The sequence below is a fragment of the Leopardus geoffroyi genome, chromosome C3, assembly GCF_018350155.1.
Source record: "Leopardus geoffroyi isolate Oge1 chromosome C3, O.geoffroyi_Oge1_pat1.0, whole genome shotgun sequence".
Classification (NCBI taxonomy): domain Eukaryota; kingdom Metazoa; phylum Chordata; class Mammalia; order Carnivora; family Felidae; genus Leopardus; species Leopardus geoffroyi.
The window spans coordinates 11,678,198-11,692,992 of record NC_059338.1 but is presented as its reverse complement, the minus strand read 5'-3'; the positions used below and the strand labels follow the sequence as shown (position 1 = coordinate 11,692,992).

Below are 14,795 nucleotides of genomic sequence, written 5' to 3'. Positions count from 1 at the left end.
ATTTTTTTTTTTTAACGTTTTATTTATTTTTGAGACAGGGAGAGACAGAGCATGAACAGGGGAGGATCAGAGAGAGGGGGACACAGAATCTGAAGCAGGCTCCAGGCTCTGAGCTGTCAGCGCAGAGCCCGACGCGGGACTCGAACTCACGGACCACGAGATCATGACCTGAGCCGAAGTCGGCCACTTAACCGACTGAGCCACCCAGGCGCCCCGGGAACACAGGCTTTATTTCCTCACAGCACTGCTTTCATAAATGGTGGGTGGGAACCCAGGGCATCCACAGAGACCGCTTTACGTCAGCTGTGCTCGTATCCTGTAGGAGATTTGTGAGGTGGAAAGACCCCATTAGGTACTGGAGTGCCTTTCCTGTGTTTGCTACGTCACCCCGCTAGGCCTGGGGGGTTAATGCACCCCTGCAAGAGTGCCAGAGCATGACTGGAACCTGGTTATCGGGGTGGAAGAGGCAACATTACGTGTTAGTCCCTCCCCACTGCTCTGCCCTGCCTCCAGCAGAAACTCTCATGTCCCCTGAGGGGGAGTAAAGGACCAGATGAGACGAAATGATGCCTCATTTCCTTACCTGGAGACTGACTTCTCACCAAATCCCTTGGACGTATGGCTTCCAAACCTCACTTGGGTTGAGAGCAGGAAACACGTTCTCAAGGGACATTCTTATCGCATGTGATTCAATAACACATGGCTCCCTGTTAGCAAGAGAGTCCTATGACATGCCCTCGTTATACGTGTGTGCTGTGTGTGTGTTTGTGTAGGAGTATATATATCTATGTATATGTAATGTCATCTGTATGATCTCCATCTGTGTGTATATACATGTACATATGTGTATGTGTAGACGGATGAATAGAGACAGAGATTGATTTACAAGCTGGGTGGTTAGAAGCCCTGCCCTCAGAATCTGAAGTTTTCAAACCTAGATGGCTGTGACCCTGAGAACATTTTGCAATCTCTGCAGGTCTGTGTTTCTTTGTGCAAAATGGGGATCATAATAGTTCCTTCTTCAAAGTTGTGAGGATTTATTAAAGCCCTGAGGCAGATGTCGGCACTGCCCACTGTTCAAGGGCGGGAAAGCAAGGACTCTGCCCACACTCCCCGCCCCCAGGGCAGGCTGCCTCTCCGTGGATGTGGAAGTGTTGAATGTGTGAATCTCATAACTGACTTCCCTTGGGTGATGTCCCACTTGTCAAAGAACTATCAGATTTTTTTTAAATGTTTAATGTTTATTTATTTTTGAGAAAGAGAGAGAGAGGCAGAGGGGCAGAGAGGGGAGGGGCAGAGAGAGAGGGAGACACAGAATCCGAAACGGGCTCCAAGCTCTGAGCTGTCAGCACAGAGCCCGATGTGGGCTCGAACTCACAAACTGTGAGATCATGGCCTGAGCCGAAGTTGGATACTTAACCAACTGAGCCACCCAGATGCCCCCAAAGAACCATCAGATTTTAACTTGGCTTCCACTGTAGCTGAGCTATTAAGGACAAAGTGGGATTGTCTTGCAAGTTATACATTTCTCATTATATATCAATAAGTTGCCCTTCTAGTTCACTTATGATTCTCATGGCCAACTGCCCCCCAAATAAGGTCTGTTCTTGCCGTACTGATAGAGTCCGGTTTCTGAGACCGGGAGTGAGGAGCTGGATCCTGGACTCACCGATGTGCTGTCTTCCCTTGCGTCCCTTTGGGACATGTTTCTTGGTGTCTTGCTCGCTGCCTTCTTCTTGCTTCATAGTTGGTAGCAGCCAAAGAATAAACTGCTTTGAAGACTAATGAAATCACAAGATGACCTGTCCTTTCCTCTTAGGATACCTGGGATGAGCTCCTCATTGGCAGTGTAGAGATGAAAAAGGTTTTGGCTTGCCCCAGGTAAGCGTTCTCTCGAGAGTCAGCCTCTGGGGTGTGGCACGTTCATTGGCTTGTGGCTCTACCTAACTCTTGGTTTTTGAATGACAGGTGCATTTTGACCACTGTAGACCCAGATACCGGAGTGATAGACAGGAAGGAGCCACTGGAAACCCTGAAGAGGTAAACAGCAATGTGTCCAATGTACTTTTAATATTATCCCCGTCCTAGAATTACCTGTGGGTGTAGGTGCCCTGTGTGAGCACCTTTCACTCCACCTTCTGGTTGGTATGTGTCTGTTGGTTAGTGGAAGTTGCCTCCTCTTTTTTTATGGACTAATCTTCTAGTACTTTTGGCAATTTTTTTTTAAGTTTATTTATTTACTTTGACAGAGCGCACAAGCAGGGGAAGGGCAGAAAGAGAGAGGGGGAGAGAGAATCCCAAGCAGGCTCCGCGCTGTCAGGACACAGCCCGATTCGGGGCTCAGTCTCACAAACCGTGAGATCATGACCTGAGCCGCTATCAAGAGTCAGATGCTTAACCAACTGAGCCACCCGGGTGCTCCACTTTTGACATTTTTAATTGTATAATACTATGTTTTGAAATTTTCATACCTCTCACATCAATTTTTTTTAAGTTTATATATTTATTTTGAGAGAGAGAAAGCCAGCAGGGGAGGGGTAAAGAGAGAGGGAGAGAGAGAATGCCAAGCAGGGTCCAAGCTACCAGCACAGAGCCTGACGTGGGGTTTGAACTCACAAAACCGTGAGATCACGACCTGAGCAGAAACAAGAGTTGGACGCTTAACCGACTGAGCCACCCGGGTGCCCCTTTCACATCAATTTTTAATAACATTCAATATGTATTTCTAAATTAAGACCTCAAATACTGTAATTATTTTTGTTTATTAGACTCAACATCAAGGAATGTGAGACTAATTGAAGTATAATGAAATATTAGAAATACTGGAACACAATGAGTTGTCAGTTTGTTTATTTAGGAACTTCTTTTATGGCAGGGTGTTTTGTTTTGATATTTAAGGAATTTGCATTGACTTTAGTTATACATGCAGAATGTGTTTTTAAAACTAAGTTAACAGTTTTTGGGGAGGTATATTCTATTTTGTTTCCCTTTGGTCTGTTTTGTTATTTGTTTCCAATGGGTTTAAGTTAGAAGAAGAGGTTAATGGTAGACTCCCACTCTTTGGGGTCTGTTATTCAAATATACAGTTGTTTTGTTTTTTGATTTTTGAGATTCAGTTAGTTTTCTTTAGAGAGGGCTTTTGAAAAAAAAAAAACTTTGCCAATAGTCAAGACCCATGCCATTTTTTTTTATTAAAAAATTTTTTAATGTTTATTTGTTTTTGAGAGAGAAAGAGAGTGAGTGGGGAAGGGGCAGAGAGAGAGAAGGAGACGCAGAATTGGAAGCAGGCTCCAGGCTCCAAGCTGTCAGCACAGAGCCCAGTGTGGGGCTCGAACCTACGAACTGTGAGATCATGACCTGATCTGAAGTAAGATGCTTAACCGACTGAGCCCCCCAGGCGCCCCAGGCCCCATGCCATTTGTATCTGTGTCTTCATTTTTGTTCACCGAAGAAACTCAGCTTTAGGCTTGTAAACCTACGGGGTGGAAAGCATAGTACTTAAAACTTAGATGTCCTGAACAGAAGATTTGGAGAGTTCAGGGCAGTTCTTTTTTGAGCTTGGGTGAGCATTTGTTGCAGACAGTTGTGAAGTTGGAGATATACATGCAAACATTCCACCTATTTATTTATTTAAAAAAAATTTTTTTTTAATGTTTATTCTTGAGACAAAGACAGAGTGTGAACAGGGGAGGGGCAGAGAGAGAGGGAGACACAGAATCTGAAACAGGCTCCAGGCTCTGAGCTGTCAGCACAGAGCCCGACGCGGGGCTTGAACCCACGAACTGTGAGATCATGACCTGAGCTGAAGTCGGACGCTTAACCGACTGAGCCACCCAGCCACCCCGTTTATTTATTTTTTAATGTACTACTTATTTTGAGTTACACATATAAGTTTTTTCTTTTTGGCCTCAAGCTGAAGCCAGGGAAAAATTGGTTAGACTCTGAGGATGCTTCTTGAAAAACCAGGATTATGTGCGGTTTGACTAATTGCCCCCAGACTTCTCTGTCCAAGGAGCAGAAAAGGCTTGCTGTTTATTTATAGGTCACCTGAGGATAAAAACCTGAATTCTGTTGAGAGCACTTCGATTCCTATTTCCCTTTTGTGCCTGACGGTGAATTTTTGCTTCTTTCAGCTACCGCCTGTGTGATCCTTCTGAGAAGCAGATCTACAAGTCGTCCCCACTTTTTGGGGTCTATTACTCAGTGGAGAAAGTCGGCAGCTTGAACGTTGGTGACCCCGTGTATCGGATGGTACCGTGACATGGTATGGTGAAGGGCCGGCTTTGCTGCCGGAACGCAGCGCCTCAAAGCCACGGCCACGTTCTCCAGTGTTGAGATGTTTTTATGTTTTGCTGCTTTAACTCTTAGCAGAATGAGCGGTCTGGGTCCTGCTCTTGGGAGTTGGAAAAGTGCCTTTTCTTTTTCTTCCCTCAGCAATCTGATTTAGTCCAACTGGGCTTCTCTCACACTTCCCATTCGCTTATAAAATGCTGACGCAGGAGCCCCAGCAGAAGACAGGTAGATGTTCTCAGTTCATTGAGGAATAAGGAAATAAAGGTGAGCAGGTCACCAGAGTTCTGTATTGATTTTTTTTTTCTGTCTCTGTTAGTGAAATGAAGGGAAGTGCTTCATTATTCAGTATCAACTTGGAGAAAAACATTGAATACTTTTTGTAAAATTTATTAAAAAATTTTTTTTAATTTATTTTTGAGAGAGAGAGGGAGAGAGAGAGAGAGGCAGAGTGCAAGTATGGGAGGGGCAGAGAGAGAGGGAGACACAAAGTCTGAAGCAGGCTCCAGGCTCTGAGCTGTCAGCACAGAGCCTGATGTGGGGCTTGAACTCACAAACTGTGAGATCATGACCTGAGCTGAAGTCAGACACTTAACCAGCTGAGTCACCCAGCCCCTAAAAAATTTATTTTTAAAATATGATTTAAAGTTTGAAAAGTATCAGTGTCTCAAGGTGCCTGGATTCTGAATCGTGAGGTATAAAATAATGTTCTCACACTGATTTCATCAGGCCAAATAAAACCTTTATGCCTGGAGCATAATGCCTGACCCCCAAATTATAGAAATAAAGTCATTTGGAAGACTTTCTCAAATGACTTTTCTCAAAAAACCAAACTGAGTTTTGAAAGTTACCTCATGTCTGAAACTCTTGACCATCCTTCTTTCTAATTCTGGCCTGACCTTCTCACTTTCTCGCTTGACAATCATTTTTTTTTTTAATGTTTATTTTTGATAGAGCATGAGCAGGGGAGCAGCAGAGAGCGATGGAGACACAGAATCTGAAATAGGCCCCAGGCCCTGAGCTGTCAGCACAGAGCCCGATGCGGGGCTTGAACTTACGAACCATGAGATCATGACCTGAGCTGAAGTCAGACCCTTAACCGACTGAGCCACCCAGGTGCCCCTCACTTGACAATCCTTGAGGACAATGTGGGGCAACAGTCCAGACAGTCTAGATCCAGCAGCGGGTAGACTTGGGTTCATGATCCTAGCAGCTCCATTTCCTAACTTGGTTGAGTTATTTAACCTCTTAGCCTTAGTACCCTTATCTGCAAAGTGGGAATACAGATAGTTCTCCCTAAAACAATCAAAGTGATTTTGAGGATTCATTTACATAAAGTTGCAGCATTGCAACAGAAATGTGGGGCATCTCAGGTGGGGGCAGCTAGCATGGGCCAGGAAGGAATTTACCCAGGGAAGAACAAAGGAGGTAGAAGTTTATTGAATACACAGCAAGGGAGCAGGGGCGAGATCCCAAAAGAGGGACTGTCTGCCACGAGGTGGTGGTGGTGGTGGGGCTATAGTTATAGAGCAGAGTGATGGAGTGTGGGGACATGTGGAATTTCCCCCTTTTTGGCAGTGTTAGGAACTGTGCCCAATTTTGAGTAGATAGTTAGGGCTTAAAGCTTAATGAGCCTGTTTGCATCCAGCTCCGTGTTTGCTGGGGGCCCTTTTGCCTTGTTCAAGTTTCCATAGCTCAAGCCTGTTGCCTAAAAGCAGGCTCTACAAGAAACATAAGAAATGTTCAGTAAATATTAGCCATGATTTTTATTGTCATCATTGCAAAGGGCCTCCTAGGAAGACTGGCAGAAATCAGCAAAGGGTAAACATTCTTACCAGAATCAGCTCTTCTGAATCTGTCTGTAGTGCCCAGCTGAGAGAGAAAAATACAATTTCACATTGCCCCTTCCTTTCCAAATCCAAACCTGTTGTTTATAGATCCTTTCTCTCCCAGGGGTAACCATTGCCTTTCTGCTTGTCTTGTTTTGTTTAACTGGTCTTGGCTTTCTGCCTGTGTGGAATTTGGGGTTGTTGGTTCTTTCTTTTAGCTGTCCTTGAGACTGACTCTAGCTTTGGGGAAGGTAATACCCATTGCCCCCTCATTGAGGACCATCTTTTATCCAAGGGGGGGTTATTCAGTACTGCCAGAAATACTTCATGTTTATTTGTTTTTGAGAGAGAGAGAGAGAGAGAGCAAGAGAGCGTGGGGTGTGGGGAGGAGCAGAGGGAGAGGGAGACACAGAATCGGAAGCAGTCTCCAGGCTCTGAGCTGTCAGCACAGAGCCTGACACAGAGCTGGAACTCACAATACGCGAGATCATGACCTGAGCTGAAGTTGGATGCTTAACCAACTGAGCCACCCAGGCGCTCCTGCCAGAAATATTTAAAATTCAAACTATAAACCAAGAGGGAGAAAAGCAAATTGGGGATAATGTAGTTGGATGCATGGATCAACCCCTACTATCATTTAAGTTGCAATCCACATTTTTTAAGGAATTGAAAACAGCCGTCCTTATCTGACAGATCTTTTGCAAAATACAAGTCAGCTCTAGAGGCAATTCAAAATTCACCTGTTCCTTTACCAATCCCAAAGTTGTTCCTGTCTATTTCAAAAAGCCTATAAATTATTGGCCTAAGGAAACAAAAGTTCTTGGCAGACCTTCCATTCTTTCTGTGTTCCTTAAAGTTGTACATATCTTATCATGTCTTTGAAATTTAAGCATAGCCCACAATCAGGTACCTGAGACTAAGGGGAGAAGGAAAAAAGAAGAGAGGCCTTTTTGTTTTTTTTTTTTTTAATTTTTTTTTTTCAACGTTTATTTATTTTTGGGACAGAGAGAGACAGAGCATGAACGGGGGAGGGGCAGAGAGAGAGGGAGACACAGAATCGGAAACAGGCTCCAGGCTCTGAGCCATCAGCCCAGAGCCCGACGCGGGGCTCGAACTCACGGACCGCGAGATCGTGACCTGGCTGAAGTCGGACGCTTAACCGACTGCGCCACCCAGGCACCCCGAGAGGCCTTTTTGAAAATATAAACTACTTGGGCACTTGTGCCCAAACTCTAGCAGGCCTCCTTAATTCCAGACACAGATACAAATCTTAAAGCTCTTCGTCAGCAATACTAGTAACTCTAAGGTTTTTACATCTGTGCGTTTTGTGTGTATGTTATGAATGTGACATATTTTCCTACCTCTGGATGGTAGTGCTAAAATTAATTTGTAAAAGAGCTCCATTTGGTTGGTGTGAAGGCAAGCATTTGTAAGGATTGGACATTCTAGAACTCTCAAAAAGATAGAAACTAACCCAAATGTTTTCCAGCTTCACGTGATCTGAGGAAGTATTTGGTATTAAAGCTAACCCAAGGTTGTTGGTCTATTAAAATAGACCTGTCTTTTAGAGTTATCAATATTAAATATAAAACTTTTGTCCTACTTGAGTTTACTAGCTAAATAAGTACTTGTTATCACTTAGAGGATTTGTAAACAAAAGCATAATAGCTTGGGAGAATGAATGAGTTCTCCTCATGTCTCATAGTTTTTGTGGTTAATCTTTTTCTTTTTTCTGTTTATTAATTTATTTTGAGAGGGAGAGAGCATGAGTGGGGGTGGGGCAGAGAGAGAGAGGGAGAGAGAGAAACCCAAGCAGGCTCCACAGCTGTCAGCATAGAGCCTGATTAGGGGCTCATCCCATGAACCATGAGATCATGACCAGAGCTGAAACCAAGAATTGGACGCTTAATTCTACTCAGCCACCCAGACACCCCTTCGTGGCTAATCTATACATAATTGTTGGGAGCTGTTAAAAAACAAAGTTCAACCAAATAAATTTGAAGATCTAACTAGCTTTATCAGGCAGCAGCCCATCTAGCAAGTAGTGGGGAGCTCCGAGGAGTTGTTCAAAATGGAGGGTTTTTATAGAAATGGGGGGAAGGGGTTGGGCAAGAAAGTTATTAGCAAAAGAAAAGGATAGTTCCAGGCAGGAACAGGAGGTCTTGACATGCAGATCACTTCAGCTTCCTTTGGGGGATGGAGAAGGCCTAGGTGGTGATTCCTTGGTGCCCATCAGAAAATTCCTGACTGATTCATTAAGACTACATTTCTGGGGCAATTAGATTAGGTTTTAAGCCTCAGTCTACTGACTTGAGGCCTTACCCCACGTGATACCATTTTGGGCCTGTGGTTTTCTTTGTAACAGAGCAAATGACTTAGATATAAATTTGATTTATATATAAATTTAGATATAAATTTGAAATAAGAGCCTGTAGATGCAATTTTTCACAACAGTTCTATATTATGGTGTGTGTACTTACAATTAGTCTCCCCAAATCTTTTTGTAAACTGAAACAAGTTTTGCTAAGTTAAATTTCTTGAGTATCTAGATTATTTCCAAATGAGATAAAATACTGGAACATTAATTATTAAATCTAGGTTTATCTACTTTGGCTTTCTGATTACAGAGAAACTAAAAATAAATTTGGGTCTGTTAATAAGCATGTTTGTGCTTCATTGGAAGGCTGTACTTTGAAAAAGCACATCATGGTGTCTGTTGTCAATCGGATGGGGGCCCCCAAATGCAGAACGAATGATTAGGTGGAACCTGGTGGAAAGGGCCATGATCAAGAATTCACCTGAGGCAAACAAACAAACAAACAAACAAAACAAAACAAACAAAAAAAGAGTTCACCTGAGGCAGAACAAAGGTACAAGTTTATTGAATACACTTCAAGGGGGTAGCAGGAAGGACAGCTGAGGAGAGATTGTCTGCAATGAAGCAGTGGGCTGGGGCTGTTTTTATTTATTTATTTATTTATATTTATTTATTTTATTTATTTTTTTTGCTGGGGCTGTTTTTATTTATTTATTTTAATTTTAATTCTTTAATTTAATTTAATTTTTTTTTTTTGCTGGGGCTGTTTTTAAAGGGGGAAGAGGAAGAGGTGTGGCGACACGGAATTTTCCCTTTTTCCCTTTTTTGGTACCTGTGCCTGGTTGTAAGTAGCCTATTGGTCAGTTAGGGCTTATGGATATTTCGAGGTGGGTCACCTGATGGGCCTGTCTGTATTCAGCCAGGTGGTCGCTGGGGACCCTTTTGTCTTGCTCTCTCATTCCTGAAAGTGGCCTCTAGGGGCACTTGGGTGGCTCAGTTGGTTAAGCGTCTGACTTTGGCTCAGGTCATGATCTCATGGTTCATGAGTTCAAGCCCCGTATGGGGCTCTGTGCTGTCAGCGCGGAACCCACTTTGGATTCTCTGTCCCCTCTCTCTCTGCCCCTGCCCTGCTCATTTTCTCTCTCTCAAAAATAAATACACATTAAAATAATAATAATAATAATAATAATAATAATAATAAAAGGGGCCTCTACTCCCATGTGTCTAGAAATTAAAAAATGTATTGGTAAATTTACATATCTAAAGAACACTGGTGTAACAGTTCATAATTGCTTACTGCTTAATTTTAGTTAACATTTCTAAAGGTTAAAAATTTGAGTTCATATATATAATTAAAGTTACTAAAATTAATAAGAGAACATCTCCATATGCCAGGAATGTAGGATGTGTTTTCAGTAACAGAAGGTATAAGAAGTAGAAATCTATTTTTTTTGTTGAGAGAAAAGGAAATAATTTTGTCCTAAGGTGAAGCTCATTGTTTAAAGAAGAAAAACATAGCACAAAATCAAAATGTAAAAAATAATAGTAACGATAAAGCTGTAGAAGGTTTGTGGAAAAGGAGTCCTTGAAAAGGAATTTTAATGTGGTCAACCTGGCTAACATTAAAATTAATTTATTTACAAATAAGTTTTATTTATTTATTTAAAAAAATTTTTTTAACGTTTATTTTTGAGACAGAGACAGAGCATGAACAGGGGAGGGGCAGAGAGAGAGGGAGACACAGAATCTGAAGCGGGCTCCAGGCTCCGAGCTGTCAGCACAGAGCCGGATGCGGGGCTCAAACTCACAAACTGTGAGATCATGACCCGAGCCGAAGTTGGTTGCTCAACCGACTGAGCCACCCAGGCACCCCTACAAATAAGTTTTAATATCAAAACTAAGTTGGTGCAAAATTAGAATTTGGGGTTCTGTCTGTTAAAAAGACAAAGTTTTTCTTTTTTCCCCCTGGACTTTTGGTCTGCTTAAGTCTTTTTGAGCTGGAACATTCCTAACAGATTTCCTAATAAACTAATTGGACTTATCTGATACGTCACATTACATGAGAAGCATTGTCAAATAAGCAGTAATACTAAGCCTTCTTTATGTTGCATTGTAAAATTGTGGCAAGTGGATGAGGTCCATTGTTCTTCTGGAGAAAAACAAGAAGGCCCCTCATTGCCAGGCTTTTGCCACCTTGACGTCCTTACAACATGGCAGCGGTCTGCTCCTGACGTAGGAAAATGAAGGCGGGCAGACAGTGGCTGTAGACAAAATAAACAGTCGGAATTATGGAAAACCCAAGAAGGCCACTTGGTTCTCCCTGGCTCCCTGACCAGCCCCGTGTTTCAGCTTTTGCATTCTTTCACCCACCATAGTACATTTAAGATGACTCCAATTACACACAGACGTTGGTGGAGAGACATCTATAAAACTGCAAAAGTCTGAAATAAAACAAAACAAAATGAAACCGTTTTCATTCCCAGAGACCCCAGACCTCCCTCTCTCTAGACCCTTTGCGCACCTGTACCTTGGAATCATTCGACGGCCAGTCGGTATGGGTTATCAGTATGCCCCTTCAGAAAAGGACCAAAGAGGATGATAGACTTGAAGTATGTAAACCTCGAGTGTGTGACTATCACAGTGAAAAAGCAAAAACATCGGACCTGTGAATGCCGCACAGAGGGTCAACAGAAGGTTCGAGAACTACAGAGCACAGCTGACAGTGGTGCAAATTCCTTAAATTTTGAGCACAACTCTGTTAAGCTGAGGGTCTGATCAAGAAGGGGGAATTGTAGGGACGCCTGGGTGGCTCAGTTGGTTAAGTGTCCGACTTCGGCTCAGGTCACCATCTCACCAACCTTGAGTTCGAGCCCCGCGTCCGGCTCTGGGCTGATGGCTCAGAGCCTGGAGCCTGCTTCCGATTCTGTGTCTCCCTCTCTCTCTGCCCTTCCCCCGTTCATGCTCTGTCTCTCTCTGTCTCAAAAATAAATACACGTGGGGCGCCTGGGTGGCGCAGTCGGTTAAGCGTCCGACTTCAGCCAGGTCACGATCTCGCGGTCCGTGAGTTCGAGCCCCGCGTCAGGCTCTGGACTGATGGCTCAGAGCCTGGAGCCTGCTTCCGATTCTGTGTCTCCCTCTCTCTCTGCCCCTCCCCCGTTCATGCTCTGTCTCTCTCTGTCCCAAAAATAAATAAACATTGAAAAAAAAATTAAAAAAAAAAATACACGTTAAAAAAAAAAATTAAAAAAAAGAAGGGGGAATTGTTAACAAGAAAACCACAGCCCCACAATGGCTTCACTTAGGTTAAGGTTTCAAGTCAGTAAACCAAGACTTACTGTATAATCTGACTGCAGTTTCAACCCCCCAGGAATGTAATTTTTAACCAGGCAACGTGGAATTTCCTGGTCAGTAGCAGCAAATTGCTGGATAGACCCCTTGCCTAAACAGCACATTCCTTGCTAATAAAGTCCTTCCCTCCCCTCCCCTCCCCTTCCCTCCCCGTCCTCTTTCTTTCTTTCTTTCTTTCTTTCTTTCTTTCTTTCTTTCTTTCTCTCTCTCTCTCTCTCTCTCTCTCTCTCTCTCTCTCTCTCATCTTCTCTCTGCCTTTAAAAACCTTCCTTTTGTTTAGCACAGGTCCCCTCTACTTGCTAGATGTGATGTTGCCTGATTTATGAATCATTCAATAAAGTCGATTAGATCTTCCAGTCACTCAGTTAAATTTTGCTCTTTAACACATGCGTGGGGTGGACTGGAGCCAAGAGGGGATGTGAAGGGCCAAGCAGGGGTGACAGCGTAAGACGTACGCAGGGTGCACGCTGTGGGGGTGGTGAGGGATGTGTGAGTGCCCAGACCCTTCACGTGACAGAGATGCTGTTGGCCACTGGGCCCCAAGCTCCCTTTCAGCTTTATTATCCAGCACTGCCCCCCGCCCCCCACCCCTACACACCACAGGCACTTGTCCTGCCGTCCATGCCCCAGAAGCATAGAGAACTTTCTTCTCTGCTGGGCATTTCTGTTTGGCTTTAAAAATAATGGTAACATTACTTATCTACTTTGTGAGCCTACTATGGTTTTTGCATTCTGAATCCTTAATATGACAGGTTGATTAAAGCTTTACAAAAATAGCAGTTAATATTTGCACTGGGGTTACTTATCCATTTAAAATTTAAAACTTAATTATATAAGAGTTTACCTGTTCCATTATAATGGAATGCAATACATGTTCCTCATGGTGGATTTAGAAAATACCAGCAAAGTTGAGGAAAGAAATCACCCCGTGTCACTGTTTAAAAATTTTATTCTGGAGGCGCCCGGGTGGCTCAGTTGGTTAAGAGTCCGACTCTTGATCTTGGGTCAGGTCATGATTTCATGGTGTGTGGGATCGAGCCCCACGTTGGGCTCTGTGCTGACAGTGTGGATTCTGCTTGGGATTCTCTCTCTGTCTACCCCTGCCCCACTCTCTCTCTCATAAAAAAATTTTTTTTTAATTCTGGTTTTTTTTTGTTTGTTTAATGTAGCCATAATTTGTGTGTGTGTGTGTGTGTGTGTGTTTGTGTGTGTATATATATGTAATATGTACATATAATTCATAATATATGCATGTATAATATATATCATACAGATATATATTGTATATCATATATGTATGCAGATATATATCATACATATATGATAAATATATGCAGAAGTATGTATCATACACATTTCCAGAGACCTCCAGCCTTTTCAAAGGTCATTCTGATGGCTTCATAGCATTACGTTGTAGAAATAAGTAAGCACCATTTTAGAGTATTTGACACTGGGACTACATCCAATTTTGTTGTAAATAATATTATAATATATATCTTTGTATGCAGAGTCACTTTCAAATCAAGTTTTCTGTAAGGTAGATTGCTAAAGTGGAATTATTGACTTGTGGGAAACAGACATATTCTTTAACATCTTGACTAATGGCTTTCTTTTTAATGTTTTTAAAATTGTTGTCTTAATGTTTATTTATTTTTTGAGAGAGAGAGAGAGAGACAGAGTGCAAGCTGGGGAGGGGCGGAGAGAGAGGGAGTCACAGAATCTGAAGCAGGCTCCAGGCTCCGAGCTGTCAGCACAGAGCCCAACGCGGGGCTCGAACCCATGGAGTGTAAGATCATGACCTGAGCTGAAGTCAGATGCCTAACCGACTGAGCCACCCAGGCGCCCTTTGACTAATGGCTTTCAAAAGTGTTTTTCCCTCGTGTGCCACCTCATGTCATGTGAGAGAGATCCGGGCTCTGGGCCCTTGCCAGAACTGGGCGGGCCACTCAGTCTTAATAGGCTGCTCTTTTCCATTAAGGTAATTTGGCCCGGGACAAACGGGTTCACGTTTCCTGCATTTTAACTATATTGAGTGACTGTTCTGTGAGTGTGTGAGTTATTTATGACCTGTAGGAGAAAAAACCAAATAATCAGAGGTCCTTGTCATTTATTCAGGTTTCCACGTCCCGGAGGCTTTGATGAGGACTTTACCGACAGCCGCCAACACCACCTCGGCACGTCCTGTGCTACCCAGCCCTTGACCGTCTTCACCCTGGACCCGAATCTCTTTGTAACTTTTTGAAGTTACGAATGCTCCACGTTAATGCAGGAAAAGTATTAGAGGTGATTCAGCAATAAGGAGGTATATAGATTGGACGTAATGAGGACTCTTTAAATAAATAAAATTGTCTATGAAATTATTTGGAATGTTCCTCTAGCGATGACACTTTTCAACCCCTGACGTTACTATTGGTGAGTAAAGAAAGTCTAAAGAATCAGTCAAAAAGCCGCAGATTTCTTTTTCCCACGTGTTTACATCCTCTCCCCTGTCGTTCGTGTTTTTAGGAGAAATGGGAAACAGGATCATTGTTTTCTGATGTGCCTTATACGTGTTCCCACAAATCCTTAGTGTTGGCCTTCACACGGCGGTTGAATCCTGTCAACATTTGCTCATGTGTTCTGGACCCCAAATTAGGGAATCGGGTTGTACTTGAGTATGGAAGTTATTTTGTAGATCTTGTTTTCATTTTCGATTAAGCCCTATATAAAAGCAATTTGTCTGTAATCACCAGGTCCACTGCCTGGAATTTCAAGTATGACAAAGAAAACATGGGCTTTTAAAACGAATGGAATGTTGAGAGCAGGCGTGAGGAGCACGAGCGCATTTTTTTAGGTGCAGATAATTTTTAGGTACAAATAATCCGGTGCAAAAAAAAAAAAAAAAAAAGAGAGAAATGAACTATTTTGGTATGACTAAACCAAAATCCTCACTGAAGTAATGTGTGGATGCGTTAACCCACTTACAGTGTTGGGGTTTATTATTAATAAATGTGAATCCCAGTTGTACTTTC

The 14,795-nt window shown here is 42.8% G+C and overlaps 1 protein-coding gene across 3 annotated transcripts in view; it reads left to right on the top strand.

Moving 5' to 3' along the window:
• MTARC2 (mitochondrial amidoxime reducing component 2) overlaps positions 1-14,795 on the top strand; it is a 41,795-nt gene extending 27,000 nt beyond the window's left edge. The window contains exons 5-8 of one of the 3 annotated variants that reach the window (XM_045455713.1): positions 1,820-1,881; positions 1,969-2,040; positions 4,134-4,264; positions 13,900-14,795. In XM_045455713.1, the coding sequence (XP_045311669.1) occupies positions 1,820-1,881; positions 1,969-2,040; positions 4,134-4,260 (261 nt within the window). In that variant the 3' untranslated portion in view covers positions 4,261-4,264; positions 13,900-14,795. The remainder of the gene's footprint in view (positions 1-1,819; positions 1,882-1,968; positions 2,041-4,133; positions 4,265-13,899) is intronic. The other 2 variants (XM_045455714.1, XM_045455716.1) reach the window with 2 other exon arrangements.